Source organism: Euprymna scolopes, chromosome 26, assembly GCF_053919585.1.
Source record: "Euprymna scolopes isolate OS-2025 chromosome 26, ASM5391958v1, whole genome shotgun sequence".
NCBI lineage: Eukaryota > Metazoa > Mollusca > Cephalopoda > Sepiida > Sepiolidae > Euprymna > Euprymna scolopes.
In genome coordinates, this window is record NC_136507.1 from 106,432,622 (window position 1) to 106,450,618 (window position 17,997).

Sequence of the window (17,997 nt, forward strand, 5' to 3'; positions counted from 1 at the left end):
TACAATGAAATTTTATTGTTACAAACCAAATTTAATCCTTTGGTTATTTATCTCCAAGAAACCTTCCTTAAGAATGACGACAATTTGAATATAAAACACTATCAACAATATAACTACATTCATAATACAGGACTTATTATTACTGTAACCCTTTTCCCCCCTCCCATTGCAAAACTCAATCATATTCTGCAAGGCAGAGACCAAAAATGACAAAATCCACTATAAAACAACCAAATCAAAAGCTACAAACTAACGATTGAAAATACAAGGAGCTTGAAGAATAAAAATCTCATAAAATAACTGGATACAATATCGAATACTATTCCCAAAATAACTGGATTCGTCAGTAAATAACCCAAAAAGGGTTGATATGCCGTTAAACAAAACAAAAAAAAAACATCCATTGCCTGTCATGATTAAGTTTGAATTAGAAAAGAGGCTGGCAAAAGTGCATTGAGAATGGTGCTGACTATGTAGAAAAAATATTTTATTTTATATATATATATATATATATATATATATATATATATATATATATATAGAGAGAGAGAGAGAGAGAGAGACTATAAAAGGTCACTCATTTTAATGGTACCACTCCCATCTTCATAGCTCTTCAACATTTTAGTTTTTGAGTTAAAAAATAGGAGGCTTTATTTTTCAGAATGACCTTTATAGATTTAGTTTACTGGCAGTTTTGGAGTGGGAGTGAATGTTGCAACAACTGACAAAGGTCATGGCTCAAAGCAGATGAGAATATGAATTGATCATCTAACTGGCGAACATGACAATAACAGCTATTACTATTGTGACACTGTAGACATGCCCCCCCCCCCTCCAAACAAAGGGTTAGGAAGTGATTAAAAGGAAAAGAGAAAATAGATGATTATCAGAACAAAAGTAAAGTTAGTAGAAAGATGATAGGAGGGGTAGTTCATCAAGGCATCTGAAATAAGATGGTTAATCAAGGTGTGGCTGTTACAGGAAAAAAGACCGAACCTAGATGTCAATATATTTAGAGTTAGTTTGGGGGCAGTTTTAAGAGTGGAATGAGTTTGAAACAATTGATGACAGTTTGTGGTTGGGACAGTTGATGGCAGGCTGTGGTTTGGAGCAGATGAAATGAATTGATCAACGGACAACTAAGATGTGGATGTTAGTGTTTAGAGGGGTGATGGTATCACATACACATATAAAGTACAATGAATATCTCCAGATTATGTCAGAGTTTCTTGCTTTATTTTTTATACTTGTGAACCAGTGCTCGCCACCTCAGCAATCACCAATGTGTGAGAGATAACAACATGGCCAGAATAAGAATGAAAGATAAAAGAGAAGACCATGGCACACAGTGACATTTTTCTGCTTTTCTGCTACATAGTTAGCTATCGTAGTCCATCCATGTGGACGACGATGTCTTCATTTATTTTATTTTTTTATGTAAAAAAAACAACTTTTTTTTTTAATTGACTCTGCGACTCCATTGATGACTGTGAAGCCTGACGCATGATCTACACTGCTTTGCACAGACAGAACACAGGAAGACAGGATTTGGGTTTTGATGGTGAATAGATTCCATTTGTTGATGTCTCGGTGTGCGGCGCTCCATAGATGCATGCTAATGCTCGCTGTTGAAGAAGGCCATCCCGCTATCACATGTAGAGCGCCAAGTGTCTCTGTCTGCTGCCAAAGTCTCAGAAAAATTGAAGGGGATATTGCAGCACTTGAGGGTGCGCTTGATGCAGTCTATGTAGCATTTCTTCGATAAGCTGACGTTTTGTTGGCTGTGAGTGAGCTCACCGAAGAGAATTCTTTGAGGTAGTCTGTTTGAGGGCATCCTGATAACGTGATCCAACCATCAAAGCTGATGACAGATAAGGAGTGACTCTAGAGGGGCAACTCCAGCTCTCCTGTGAATCTCTGAATGGGGCACCTTTCACATCAGATAACTACCGCAGATCCTCGGCCTCTGTTGCTGTTGTATACGTTCTCTCAAAACAAACAAGATGTTTTTTTCAATAATTAAATCCTTAGATAAGAGAAAAATCCAGGTTGTCCTTGACGGTCATACATCTAAACAATATATAAATACGGGAGTGCCCTAAGGGTCTATCCTTGGATCTCTATTGTTCCTAATATTCATAAATGACCTCCCCGACAAAATTGCCTCTGAGATGGGTATATATGCTGATGACACTACACCCTATAACAGGCACGACAGGAAAACAAATGAACACATGTCTAAAGAATTGGCAGAAACACCAGAGGATGACTTCCAATCTGTAGTGGAATGGGGACAAAAAATGGATGGTCACGTTCAATGCCACAAGACTAAACTAGTTTCCTTCAATAATTACAAGAAACCTTTTCTACCACCAATAGCAATGGCCAACAACACTTTATCTGAGAGTACATCTTTCAAACTCTTTGGCCTAACGTTCACAGAAAACATGAGTTGGAACAATTACATTAAAGCATTGCCAGGGCCGCTGCGAAGAAGGTAGGCTCTCTCTACCGTGCTAGAAAATTACTAACACCCGAAAGTATCCTGTACCTCTATAAGGTCACGATTCGCCCATGTATGGAGTATTGCTGTCATATTTGGGCTGGTGCATCTGCTACTAGTCTCTCGCTCCTTGACAAAGTTCAAAAGAGAGTCGCCAATCTGATAGGCCCTGAACTGTCATCTAAGCTTCAGCCTCTGTCTCATCGATGAAATGTTGCACCCCTCTGCCTGTTCTACAAGTACTTTAATGGAGAATGCTCTGACGAACTGCAAGCACTTGTGCCCCCACGACGTAAACACCCTCGATAAACCCGACAGATAGCTAAATCTCACCCACACACAGTAGAGATCCCGAGATGTAAAAGATCTTTCTACTCCAGTAGTTTCTTCCCCAGAACCACTAGACTTTAGAATTCCATTCCAGGTCCCTGCTTCCTCAACTGTACTGACGTGCAGAAGTTCAAGTGTAACGTGAACAGACATCTTGTTGCCCAAATCCCCACATAGTACCCCTGTAGATGTTACCACTGATAGTAGCCCCCTACACCAAAATGGCAATGTGCCTTGTTTGGGGTGAAAATGTAATAAAAAAAAAAAAAAAATGCGTCGATGCATCTGTATGAATAGGTTCTGTCTCTTAGTCTGTCCATTTACCTGTCATGCTTAAGCTTGAAATAGATTTTCTTTTTGTTAGTCTGCCATGTGTTTGAATTTGAAAATGCATGTTTGTTGGTCTGCCATGCTTACATTCTTTTATCGTAATTTATTATTACAGAAATTAATAATCGTGGAGCCTACGGAGCATATCCGCTACACTTTGCTGCGAAATATAAACGTGAAAATGTAAAGAAAACCGCACAGACTAAAGAGGATGAAGAAAATGAAGAAGCTGCTGCTGCTGAAGATGAAGAAGTAAGTAAAACAATCATCACATTTTGTATTCCATAAATGAATGTGAGTTTAATCTACCCCCCCCCTTTTTTTTTAAATTCAAAGTTGAGAATTTTAGAATAAAGATTGGTGGAAAAAAATCGAATGCCAGAAGTATTTTATGATCGACTTGCATAGAAAAATGAACGCCCATCTAAAAATTAAACGAATCATTTTTTTCTAATTGTTTTTATTTTTATCTAAAAATTTAGTTTAGTTTTCTGATACTCAAAACAAAATTATTTTTTCATTCAAAGTATACTGTATCCAAACTGTTTTTAGAAACGGTTCAAAATAAATTTGAAAAGTAAAAATAAAAAAAATTGTAATTTTGTTGAATAATAACCCTTATCCCTGAGTGGCTTCCGGGCCTTGATAAGTGGTGACTACTGTGTAAAAAAAAAAAAAAAATTGTCTTTGTGTCTTAAATGCCTTAACATCCCATGACTTCATTACATATAATTCACAGTGCATCAATAATGACATACCTGTAGCTGCATGACCTTCTGTCTTTTGGCCGCTGCCGAATAAAAGACCTCCAATTTGTTTAGACATTACATATGTGTGATGCTATCAACGCCCCCACCCCTCTCCAAGTGTTAGGAAGTAAAATATAAGAGGAAATAGGTTTATCGGCCGAAAAATGGAGAGTATGTTGTTCACCAACGCACACCAAAGGAAATTGAACTAGGATTATTAATCAAGGTGTGTAGAGGGTCGATAATGTCAAACACACACACACACACACACACTGCAACTGATATTGAAGTTCGTGGTTTTTTTTTTTTGGTTTTTTTTTTTAAGCTTTTAAACTCCTGTGTGTTTCCCTATTGGCAGCCATTAATGTGAGAGACAATGCCAGAAGAGAAGATGAAATAGAAGAAAACCGCATAACAACATTGGGGGGGGGGGGTCAGCATTTTTTTCAAGTGAGGACCACATGGTTTCACTTAAGCAAGATAATTTGTATAATGAAAGATTTTGAATGTTTCTGTTTTTAAAATGTGTTAGGGTTATCTTTAAGACATTCTGTCCATCGGTTGATGGTCTGTCAATTGCTTTAATATTTGAAATAGCATTTTCATCACTAAACACAGACATTGCAATTTCTACGGCTACATATCTAGAAAACAAGACATATTAGACCAGAAAAAAGTAACCTTAGTATCAGATTGACAAGAAAGTTTTACTGGTTTTTAACTTTTACATTCAGATGAACATATCTCGGCTAAAACAAAAATTTATTGACCGAAATAAGCAACATCAGAATGAACATATTTTCGCCAACACAAAACAAGTGTATTTATGCCAGTAACATAAAAATCTTGTGTTCTGGTGGCGATGAAATTGCTGAAGGCGTTTTGATATCGTGTAGGTTTTTGATGCATTTCTCATACAGAACGTTGTTGAGATGCTTGAAAAAGTGGTAGTCGGTAGGTGAGAGGTCTGGAGATTGTGGTGGATGAGACAGTTTTGTAGCCCAATTTGTTCAACTTCTGCAGGATCAGTTTAGCAATGTGCAGTCAGGCATTGTCGTGGAGAAGAATTGGGCTTTTTCTGTTGACTAATGCTGGGTGTTGTTGTCGTTGAAATTTCTAATGCATTTCATCTATTTGTTGGCCGTACATCTCGGCCGTAATGGTTTCACCTGCATTTGATGAGTCTGGTCACAACTCTGGCTTTAGGAAGTGTTGTGGAGCTTCGTCGAGGTTTAACGTTGCTGTCTATTGTAAAGAACTCACTTTTCATTGCAAGTCATAACCTGGTCGAAAAACAGGCCTTTCTTGTTGCGTAAAAGAAGGGAAGATGACACTTTATAACGGCGTTTGTTTTGGTTGTCGTTCAATTTGTGACGTATACATTTATCAATTTTTTTTTTGATTTTCTAATCTCTCTGAAGTGGTTGATAATCATAGAATATGTTACATCTAATTCAGAAGCAAGTTCTCAAACAGTTGCGCATGGATTGGCTTCAACGAAGGCTCTTACTTGATCGTTGTCAACATCCAATGGCTGACCACTATGCTCATCATCTTCAAGACTCGTCGCCACGAAATTTCTTAAACCACCATTGTTCTGTGCATTCAGTAGTGGTTCCTGGGCCAAATATTTTGTAAATATCGCAAACTGTTTCAGCAATTTTTTGGCCTAGCTTGAATTGAAATAAGAAAACTGTGCAAAGTTGTTTTTTTTCCCATCTTGTATTCAACGTTCTGAAAAGACATAATTGTTTATAAACGATTGTAATTTAAACGATTAGACAGAGTGAAAACCGCTCTTCAAAATGATATATAAAGTAACTGTATTATAATGAAAACTTATTTGAAAATACATCATTTGAAATCAAAATTTAAAAATTCCAGAAGTTTCTTCTCATCCTAATAGAAGTTGATGCTCCAAATGATGTTGAGTTAAATGAGAAGGAAAAGAGAATGAATTTCCAAGGTTTTATGTGCAACATGAAAAGACCATCAGTCGCATTTACGTTTGAAATAGCACTTTTGTCGCTAAACACACAAATTGAATGGACGTATCTGTAGAACAGATGTTTCATTTTTATATATATATATATATACTAGCGTTTCATGTTTGTAGGTGTATGTTGAGCAAAAAAAAAAAAAAAAAGCGGTCAATTTTTTTTTAACTTTGACCCCTATTATGACTCCTTAACATTTATTGTTTTGGGTCCAAATAAAGTTATTAAGTTAGATCCATGTCCAAGGAACCTATATCTAAATTTTAAGTGCGTAGACCGAAAATTGTCGGAGGACTTTGGTAGAGTTCTCAAAGGTCAAATCATCGAACTTTGACCCCTTAACAGTCAAATTTCTGGCTGAAAACCGATTACAAAGATTTTTCCAAATCTCAGTACCCTGTACATCAAATTTTGAGTCTGTAGACTGAAAATTGACAGTTATTGCGTTGGAAAATGTACACACACACACACACACACACACATTCACTTTTATATATAACTAGCATTTCAGCCCGGCGTTGCCCGGGTGTTTGGATGTGTATGTTGAGCAAAAAAAAAAAAAGTGGTAGTAGGAAGGCAGGCTCAAACCCGTACCGCAAAGAAGGAAAAGAACGGGGTAAAAACCAATGTTTATGTTGTTACTACCACTGCCAAACTGGAAGCGATATTTTTTTAAATTAAGGCTAGACAATCTAAAGGAGAGGATAACTTTAAAATATATCGGCGAAAAAAGTGACCCCCCCCTCCCCTGTAGAAAAGTGCCTAGTTGAAGGGGAAGATATTAATGTTTTTAGCCAATTTTTCGATATTTGTCGTATGAAAGGTCGAACTTTAAAACGATACTGATCTTGGTAAAATCCGTCGCCTCTATTGAAAGTTTAAGGTAGACCTGCAAACAGACATACATACATACATTTATATATTGGTAACTAAAAATTTTCGACCCAAACTGATGAAAAAGCTTGCCCTATCCCTGAATAACCTTTATGTAAAATTTCAAATATTTAGACCAGAAATTGTCTGAGTAATTTGGAAGAGACCACAGAGGTCAATTTTTTTTTTAACTTTGACCCTGTATGTTGAGCAAAAAAAAAACAAAAGCAGTCAATTTTTTTTTAACTTTGACCCCTATTACGACTCCTTAACATTTATTGTTTTGGGCTCAAATCAAGTTATTAAGTTAGATCCATGTCCAAAGAACCTATATCTAAATTTTAAGTGTGTAGACCCAAAATTGTCGGAGGAGTTTGGTAGAGTTCTCAAAGGTCAAATAGTTGAACTTTGACCCCTTAATCGCCAAATTTCTGGCTGAAAACCGATTACAAAGATTTTCCCAAATCTCAGTACCCTGTATATCAAATTTCGAGTCTGTAGACTAAAAATTGACAGTTATTGCATAGGGAAATGTACATACGCACACAGACACGTTCACTTTTATATATATACTAGCAGGGCTACCCGGCATTGCTCGGGACCGTATAAACAATGAAAAAACAAAAGCAGATATTGAACATATGTTTTATTCTTAGGGGAGAGGAATCTTTCATCTCAAGTTTTAGCGTTACAAACAAACATTTGTCTTTTATATATATATAGATAATGACAGGTTTTTTTGGGGGCCCCCCTCGAAGATAACTGATCAGTTGACCAACTTCTAGTGGTCCGTTTGACGTGAAATTTCGATATTTGTCATCCGGGTGATAGGGCTTCGATATGATACCAAATTTGTCAAGTTTGGTTCCGTCTTTCAAAAGTTTTAGCGTTACAAACAAACATACATACATACATACAGACGTTTGGCTTTTATATATATAGACTAGCAGGGCTACCCGGCGTTGCTCGGGACCGTATAAACAATAAAAAAACAAAAGCAGATATTGAACATATGTTTGATTCTTAGGGGAGAGGAATCTTTCATCTCTATGTATTATTTGTTTTATCTACCCTAGGACTGGTATTGTTCATGTTTTATCCCAAGCATAGGTAATTTACAGCATGTATATGAAATTGTTTTACCTTAGGGAGAAGAGAACAGGTAATATACAACATAATGTGTCTATATTACATCCCTGGCAACGCCTAGAAACCAGCTAGAACATGTATTTCAGTCAATCTTTATTATATCCTGGGCTATGCCGGGAAACCAGCTAATCTCTTTTTAGTGACTTGACCACCAAAATACCTCCCTAAGTGTGTCCTTTCTATTGAACTTATTAGATATAGGTATCTAGAAATGTGTGTGAAATTTTGTTGAATGCATTGTTCACTATGATTTTCTTATTGTTCTACACAATATCAACTGTAGCGAAATAACACAGTAAACATAGTGTAGTGTTAGAATAAAGAGCAAAGGAAAAAATTAGAATCATATTTTGTAATTGCAAATCTAAATTTGCTAGCATGTACCAGTATTTGCCAGGTTGTGGAAATTTGGAATCTCTCTTCAGATGCCCTGCATCATTCAAAATAAAAACAAATATTTTTATAATTGTTTCAGTATATTGCTACACAATGTGAAAGTTTTTAACGTTTGTAAAAAAAATCATGAATGTGCTTATATTGCAAAAAAGAAAATATCAGTGCACAGTATTGAAAGTGTTTGAGATTCAAAAGTCTGTAACATTTCTACTAACTTCATAAGATGTCATGTGAGAAACTGAATTGAATATCAAGACATTATCTGAAGCGTTTTTATTTTGGTGTAACATATGTGTTTACAGTGAACCTTAACTTTTAATAAACAGATTGGTATGCAATGACATAGGCTAAGAATCTTTAAAATATATATAAATTGGAAAAATGTGTGAACAAATGAAAAAAAAATGATCCGCTCCACTTGATGACATCAAGCACAGTAATATTTTAGTGAAGAAAATATGAAATTGATGTTCAGTGATTAGTTTGGATGAATGAGAAAATGTAATTGTTTGATGCATAAAAATAACTCAGTTGCTGTATTTGATATTAAGCAGCAAAATATAGTGATTTGAATATTTGGGAAAACATCAAACCAGATTATGTAAAAAGAAAAAAAAAAAGATGAAATTAGAAAATATATATTTTATGTTTATGAGTTCTGCCAATCAAAATTTTGTGGCAGAAATTGGGTGATTACCATGCAATTTTATTTTGGTAAAATTCTTAAATTATTAGAATGTTTATTATAATTTCTAATTAGTGACTTGTTATAATCAAAATCCGCCCTAAAGAGTGTCCTTTCTTTTATTAGGTATCAGAGTAGGTATCAAGATTTCTACTTCTATACAAATGTGATATTTCAGATCTGTACATAAAAAATTTGTTGAATATATAGGTTGAGAATTGTTCTGTGTCGCTCTCTCTCACACACACACGCATTCTTACTTTTATAGATATAATAGATAGATTTCTCTAGATATATTTCCATATGTCTGAATACCCTATATACAAATTTTCAAATCTGTAGATAAAAAAATTTGTTGAGTATATAGGTTGAAAATTGTTCTCTCTCTCTCTCTCACACACACATTCTCAATTTTAGAGATATAATAGATAGATTATGCTAGATATATTTCCATATGTCTGAATACCCTATATACAAATTTTCTAATCTGTAGATCAAATATTTGTTGAATATATAGGTTGAAAATTGTTCTTACTCTCTCTCTCTCTCTCTCTGGCTACCTCACACACACATTCTAACTTTTATAGATATAATAGATAGATTATGCTAGATATATTTCCATATGTGTGAATACCCTATATACAAATTTTCTAATTTGTAGATAAAAAATTTGTAGAGTGCATAGGTTGAGAATTGTTCTCTCTATCTCTCACACACACACATTCTAACTTTTAAAGATATAATAGATTATGCTAGATATATTTCGATATTTCTGAATACCCTATACATAAAAATTTGTTGAATGTATAGGTTGAGAACTGTTCTCTCTCTCTCTCTCTCTCGCTCACACACACACACATTCTCACTTTTATAGATATAATAGAAAGATTATCCTAGATATATTTCTATTTGTATGAATACTCTATATACAAATTTTAAAATCTGTAGATAAAGAATTTGTTGAGTATATGGGTTGAGAATTGTTCTCTCTCTCTCTCTCTCTCTCTCACACACACACACACATTCTCACTTTTATAGATATAATAGATTATGCTAGATATATTTCCATATGTCTGAATACCCTATATACAAATTTTCAAATCTGTAGATAAAAAATTTGTTGAGTATATAGGTTGAGAATTGTTCTCTCTCTCTCTATCAAACACATTCTCACTTTTATAGATATAATAGACAGATTATGCCAGATATATTGAAATGTGTCTGAATGCCCAATATACAAATTTTGAAATCTGTAGATAAAAAATTTGTTGTATACATAGGTTGACAATTGTCCTCTCTCTCACACACACACACATTCTCACTTTTATACATATAATAGATAGATTATGCTAGATATATTTCTATATGTCTGAACACCCTATATACAAATGTTCAAATCTGTGGATAAAAAATTTGTTGAATGTATAGGTTGAGAATTTTTATCTCTCTCTTTTTCTCTCTCTCTCTCTCGCTATCTCACACACACGCATTCTCACTTTTATAGATAAAATAGATAGATTATGCTGGATATATTTCCATATGTCTGAATACCCTATATACAAAGTTTCAAATCTGTAGATAAAAAATTTGTTAAATATATAGGTTTAGAATTGTTCTCTCTCTCTCTCACACACACATTCTAACTTTTGTAGTTATAATAGATAGATTATGCTAGATATATTTCCATATGTCTGAATACCCTATATACAAATTTTCTAAACTGTAGGTAAAAAATTTGTTGAGTATGTAGGTTAAGAATTGTTCTCTCTCTCTCTCACACACACACACACACACAAGTTCTCACTTTTATAGATATAATAGATAGATTATGCTAGATATATTTCTATAGTTCTGCCTACCCTATATACAAATTTCCAAATCTGTGCCCAAAAATGTGTGGAATATATAGGTTGAGAATTGTTCTCTCTCTCTCTCTCTCTCACACATATTCTCACTTTTATAGGTTATATAGGTTGAGAATTTTTTGCTCTTTCCATCACTCACATTCACACTTTTATAGATATAATACATAGATTATGCCAGATATATTTACATATGTCTGAATACCCAATATACACATTTTCAAATCTGTAGATAAAAAATTAGTTGAATATATAGGTTGAGAATTGTTCTCTCTCTCTCTTTCTCTCTCTCTCACACACACATTCTCACTTTTATAGATATAATAGATAGATTATGCTAGATATATTTCCATACGTCTGAATACCCTATATCCAAATTTTCTAATATGTAGATAAAAAATTTGTTGAATATATAGGGTGAGAATTTTCTTTCCTCTCTTTCTCTCTCTCTCTTTCTCACACACACACAAGCTGAAAATTGTTCTCTCTCTCTCTCTGACTCTCTCTCTCTCTCTCACACACACACACATGGTCATTTTATAGATATAATAGATAGGTTATGCTAGATATATTTCTATATGTCTGAATACCCTATATACAAATTTTTAAATCTGTAGATAAAAAATTTGTTGAGTATATAGGTTGAGAATTGTTCTTTCTCTCTCTCTCACACACACATTCTCACTTTTATAGATATAATAGATTATGCTAGATATATTTCCAAATGTCTGAATACCCTATATACAAATTATCAAATCTGTAGATACAAAATTTGTTGAGTATATAGGTTGAGAATTGTTCTCTCTCTCTCTCTCTCTCTCACTCACTCACTCACTCACTCACTCACACACACACACACACATTCTACCTTTTATAGATATAATAGATTATGCTGGATATATTTCCATATGTCTGAATACCCTGTATACAAATTTTCAGATCTGTACATAAAAATTAGTTGAATATATAGGTTGAGAATTGTTTTCTCTCTCTCTCTTCTCTCTCTCTCTTTCACACACATTCTCACTTTTCTAGATATAATAGATTATGCTAGATATATTTCCATATGTCTGAATACCCTATATACAAATTTTCTAATCGGTAGATAAAAAATTTGTTGAATATATAGGGTGAGAATTGTACTTACTCTCTCTCTCTCTCTCTCTCTCTCTCTCACGCACACATTCTCACTTTTATGGATATAATAGATAGATTATGCTGGATATATTTCCATATGTCTGAATACCCTATATACAAATGGTCAAATCTGTAGATAACAAATTTATTGAATAGATAGGTTGAGAATTGTTCTCTCTCTCTCTCGCAACCTTACACACACAACCACACGCAAACATTCTGACTTTTATAGATATAATAGATCGATTATGCTAGATATATTTCCATATGTCTGAATACCCAATATACAAATTTTCAAATCTGTAGATAAAAAATGTATTGAATATATAGGTTGAGAATTGTTGTCTCTCTCTCTCTCTCTCTCTGGCTACCTCACACACACACACATTTTCACTTTTATAGATATAATAGATAGATTATGCTAGATATATTTCCATATGTCTGAATACCCTATATACAAACTTTCAAATCTGTAGATAAAAAATTTGTTGAGTATATAGGTTGAGAATTGTTCTCTCTCTCTCACACGAAACTGTGCGCTCTGCTTCTTCCCCCCCTTCCCACCCCAAATGCTTGGGAAACTGTGCACTGTTTTTGTTGGTTTTCAAGCTGCCTCTTCCCCCCCCCCCACACACACACACACAGTTTAACAGTAGTAGGAGGTCAAGAGAAAGAGGGTGAGAGAGAGAGAAGAGTAAGTTGGTGAGAGAGAGAGAAAAGAGAAAGAGGGTGTTGGTTTTATATTTTTATTATCGTCTAATATTTTGAAAGCTGAATTTCTAATAAAATGTGCATCTATAGGAGATAATGCCTGGGAATGTGTTCCCCCCCACAGTTTAACAGTGGTGTGACGTCAAGAGAAAGAGGGTGAGAGAGAGGGAAGAGTAAGTGGGTGAGAGAGAGAAAGAGAGAGAAAAAAAAGAAAGACGGTGTTGGTTTTGTGAAAAAAGTTGTTATTTACAATTGTTCGCATTCTTGGCCTTTTGGTCAAGATCAAAGTGTAGTATCTGTTCCGGCAGATACTGCACTTAAGATAATTTGTACCAGTCAATGGAGGGGAAACCCTCTATACTGGGACAATTATTATTTTTGGTAACCAGAGTGACCCCTTTTAGGGGAGCTGGTTTTTACCTCACATTAAAAACGGCCTTGTGCCTAATTTGCTCAGTGGGGGAGCAAATAAACACCATCTGTTCTTCAGATGCTGCACTTCTATTTCTTGTTCTCTTTCGGTGGAGGAGAAATCCTCCACGACTGAGACAATTTTTATTTTTGTACCTTTTCTCCACGTTAAAAAACGACCCTGGTGTCTAACTCTGTCCCGTGGGGAGGCATAGTAAATAGGTACAATTGTTCGCCATTAGTGGATGTTGACGTCACGTCACGTGACATGACTAAGCGTTTTTTTTTTTTAGTATGAATAACATTTTTTGTTTTAATTATAAAGTCTACACTTAATTTTATAGAAAATGATGTATATATAATAGAAAAAAAAAATTACTGGTTTTGTTGGATTCAAGTGGATCCCCCCCTCCAGTTTAAGAGATAGCAGGTCACGTGGTAATATACAAAATGGCTAGCGTAAATATAAAGATCGGTTTTTTTATCGACGAATATTTTGAAAGCTGAATTTTTTTTTATTCCTGTACATTTTTTCCTGATATTTTTCGTTAAAACTCTTGTATAAATACTATTTTTAACCAGTTAAATACGTTGGAGACATTGTCATGGAGTTTAATAATCTCTAGAACAAAGCAGAAGAGAAATTACAAAAGTATCGGTAAAACAAAGTGTTTGTTTACATTTGTTCGCCATTACTGGATGTTGACGTCACGTCACGTGACATGACTAAGCGTTTTTGGATTATGTAATATTAACATTAAAATGACAGGTTTTTTGGGGGGCCCCCCTAGGAGAGAAATGATCAGTTCACCCCCTTTTAATGGTCCGTTTGGTGTGAAATTTCGATATTTGTCATGCGGGTGATCAAGGTTCAATATGATACATAATTTGTCAACTTTGGTTGTGTCTGTCAAAAGTTTGAGCTGACGTCACGTCACGTGACACGTATTGAATAACGTTAAAATGACAGGTTTTTTGGGGGGCCCCCCTAGGAGAAAAACGATCAGTTGACCCCTTTCTACTGGTCCGTTTGACGTGAAATTTCGATATTTGTCATCCGGGTGATCAAGGTGCAATATGATACCAAATTTGTCAACTCTGGTTCCGTCTTTCAAAAGTTTTAGCGTTACAAACAAACATACATACATACATACATACATACATACATACACACCGATTTTTGTCTTTTATATATATAGAAGATGTATATATCTTAATTGGAATTCATTGAAATGAGTATTATTTATTTATTTATTTATTTATTTATTTATTTGCGGACTATTATCCTCATCTTCATAGTTGTTTCATGACGTATTCCTCTAGCCTTCATCAGGTGGTAGGAACTCCAACTCTCCTAACTGCCTTTCCATAATTGTTGTCATCTCACCATGTTTTTTGGCCAAGGAAGCCTTTGACCGGCTTTGGGTAGGATTGAAACCGCTATCTTCAGACAATGCTCACCTAGAACCATAGACATTCAACGTCTCTATCCACTGTGCCATGGGCCCTGAAGGGCGCTCAAGGTTGGATTATTTTTTATCTTATAAATCCATGTTTATTTATTATCTGATCTTCCAAGGTCGGGTTCATACCAAATGGTATATATATATTATTTTTATTGGAATTCATTGAGATGAGTATTATTTATTAATTTTATTTATTGCGGACTATTATTCTCATCTTTTTTAGTTGTTGTTGTTACCGTTGCGGCTACCACCTGACGAAGGTCAGGGGAATAGTTGGCCGAAGCATTGTGAAACAACAACTGAAAAGATGAGGATAATAGTCCGCAATAAAATAAATTAATGTTTCATTTTTGTTTTTTCATTTTGTTAAAATATTTGAAGAAATTTCTTTTTCTTGTTAAAGAATTTTTTTTTTTTTTTTAAATTTTTTTTTTAGGAATCCCCCCAAAGTGTCGTCAAATTATTGGTGGAAATGGGAGCCGACATAAACTGCCAGGACACGTATGGCTGCACTCCTCTCCATTATGCTTGTATGAGAGGCAGCGATACAGCCGTGCGGGATCTACTCAGTTTTTCACACATTGAAATTGACGTAAGTTTTGTCATATGAAACACTTGTTTGTGTCTACATCCATGTTGAAATCGACTCAATGGATACTGTCAGTGACTATGGAATCAACTCTGTTAAGTTTAAGTCGGTATAAATTTTTATGGTTATTTATATGCTAATGCTGTTAGGAAAATTACCAACTGCATCACCTCTTCCTCAACTCTAGTTAAAATAGCAACTTGTGCTCAGTTAATTGTATACAATGAATTTGCATAAGCTAAAAAAAAAGTGTAAAATAGACAAACTAGATTTGTTTCTTTTTTTCCTCTCTCTCACTTTTTTTATTCTCGCCTCTTATGGTTTATTAATTTCAAACAAGATGGTGGGTGACTTGGATGAATTTTATTTCATCAAAGAATGACTTCCTGCTCCAACATGCACTTAGTTAAAATTGTAGGAAAATTTAATACCAAGCCTCCCCCCCCCCCCCACCCAATAATCTGAAAAATTGTCCTGTCTTAAACTCAATTAATTGGATACTTTTTAAATTTGCCAGTTTTTGGTTTATTGATTGATATTTCGGTAATTAAACATTTTTCAAATTATTTCAAACTAGACGGGCTACCCAGCATTGCTTGAGGCCATAAAAAACTAAATAGAATGTGTTAAATAGTGTCTTATCCAGGGCAAGAAAATATAAACTTTATGGGTCTTTGGTTAGTAGTTCTGGACACACACACACACACACACAATTGTCCTTTATATAATGAATGTGCTTTCGCTATTTATCAATACACATCAAAGTTTTTTTTTAGTCATTTTTTTCTGCTGCCCTCCACACACACACACGGGCAAATTCATCTCGATTTCAACTTTTTTATTCTGTATAAACAACTCAAAAATATTGTTTGGATTCTTCGGACTACTGTTCTCATCTTGTTATTTTCACAATGTTTAGTTGATGTAATCTTTAACCTTCTTCCTGTCTATCTTGTCGAACTTGGGAATCTTTCTGTCAAAAAATTCTGCGCATAAGTTCGACAAAGATTTCGGAGTTAAAACAAGCTACACCTGAAGAAGGTCAGAAATTACATTGGTTGAAACATTGTGAAAATAACACTCGAGATGAGAACAGTAGTTTGAATAATCCAGAAATAAAAACGTTAGGATGCTCCATCCCCATCTAGACCAAAACGATAAGAAAATTGAAAATAAAAAAATAAAGGATCAATTTCTTCCGTTTTTTTCTTAAAATATTTAAAGTAATCTTGGGCATTTTTTTTTTTTTTTATAAGGGAGCCACCACTTATAAAGGCCTGAAAGCCACTCGAGGATAAGGGTTAATAAGTGTATGGTAGCCACCGAGACAAGAGCATGTTAATAGCTAGTGGTGGAGATGAGGTAGAAATGGATTATTTGATCATCGGAAAAGAAAAATTGCAAGAAGAAACTGTTTTTTGGTTTAAAGGAAGGAATTAATACAATTTCCGTACTAAAAAAAGGGAATGCGATTCTACTTAAAAAGAAAAGGTGTTCTTTTGCCTTAGAAAATCCTTAAAAATATGTTGCAGTAAAATAAAACAAAAAAAAATGGGTTTTTGCATAAGACAATATCACAAGTTATCTCCCCTACACACGTAGGAATCTATATATAAAGTTCTTGTCTGTTCATGAACGCCTCAAATTACAGTAATTACAATATGAAAAATCTAAATTGTAGAAGTTATTTATCTCCCTTTCACTGCGGGATGGTGCAACAACAAGTTGAGAAGTGAGACCTGGAAAGCCAGTGGTTTTGAGGAAGAACACCGACAGCCCCGTCGGCATTCTCTGATATGGGCACCTTAGGCAATTAGCAATGAACTAACCTCTTAAGGAGAAAAGTTAAAACCTGGGAGCGTGGACCAGGAGAGATATCGCATTCACAATTTACCTCCCTTGATCTGAGAAGAACCTGTTGATGTTGCAAATAAATATTATTTTTTGATATAAAAACTGTTTTCTTAATTTCACGAGTGATAATACGTCAAATATTTTTTCACATTGTTTTTGTTTTTTAACCATGAAGGCATTGTTAAAAACCATCTCACATATTTTTGTTGTTCTTAGAAAGTAGACAAGACAATGATGACTGCTCTGCACACAGCTGCCCGTTATAGTCAAGTTGTTGTAGCGGAAGAACTGCTAAATGCCAATGCTCAAGTCCGGTGCTTTGATGATGAAAACTGTACCCCCTTATTCTACGCTTGCCTTTACGGGTGTGAAAAATTGGTGAAACTGCTGTTTGACAAAACTATTGAACTTTGCGGATGGTTGACTGCACATGAGGTAAGTTTTTATTCTTATTGGTGTTCCATTTCATTAGCATGGAACATTTAAATTCGTTTAATTTAATGGGTTTTTTTAAATTGTGTCTAACTATTTTAATGAATTCTTTAATTTGTGTCTAACTATTTATTAATTTAATGGATAGTTGTATAACTATAGTTTCAAAATCTTATGAAAATTTTTAATACAAATGTCGACACTTGAAAAAAATAAAATTCAGGATTGTTCAGTTGAACATTTATTAAAATATCTACAACTAAGAAATGACTTCTTTTCCGGTAGTTGTGTAAAATGTGATTTGGAATTGATGAAATAAATATGAAAAATCCCCTAATAGCAGACTGACTCATTAAATTCAAGCAACTAAATAGCAAAAACAAAACCCCAAAAAAAACCTTTGTTGGATATTGAGCCACATTGGCATTGTAAGAAATTCCACAATTGTAAGCAACTCCCTCATTGGCTGATTATCCACCCACTGTCTTTGTTTAGACTAATCAGATTGGTCAAGATTTTAACC

The 17,997-nt window shown here is 34.5% G+C and overlaps 1 protein-coding gene across 1 annotated transcript in view; it reads left to right on the forward strand.

Moving 5' to 3' along the window:
* LOC145248345 (uncharacterized) overlaps window positions 1-17,997 on the forward strand; it is a 126,842-nt gene that overhangs the window by 44,884 nt on the left and 63,961 nt on the right. The window contains exons 3-5 of the mRNA XM_080110260.1: window positions 3,279-3,415; window positions 15,036-15,191; window positions 17,259-17,477. Coding sequence (XP_079966386.1) covers window positions 3,279-3,415; window positions 15,036-15,191; window positions 17,259-17,477 — 512 coding nt within the window. The remainder of the gene's footprint in view (window positions 1-3,278; window positions 3,416-15,035; window positions 15,192-17,258; window positions 17,478-17,997) is intronic.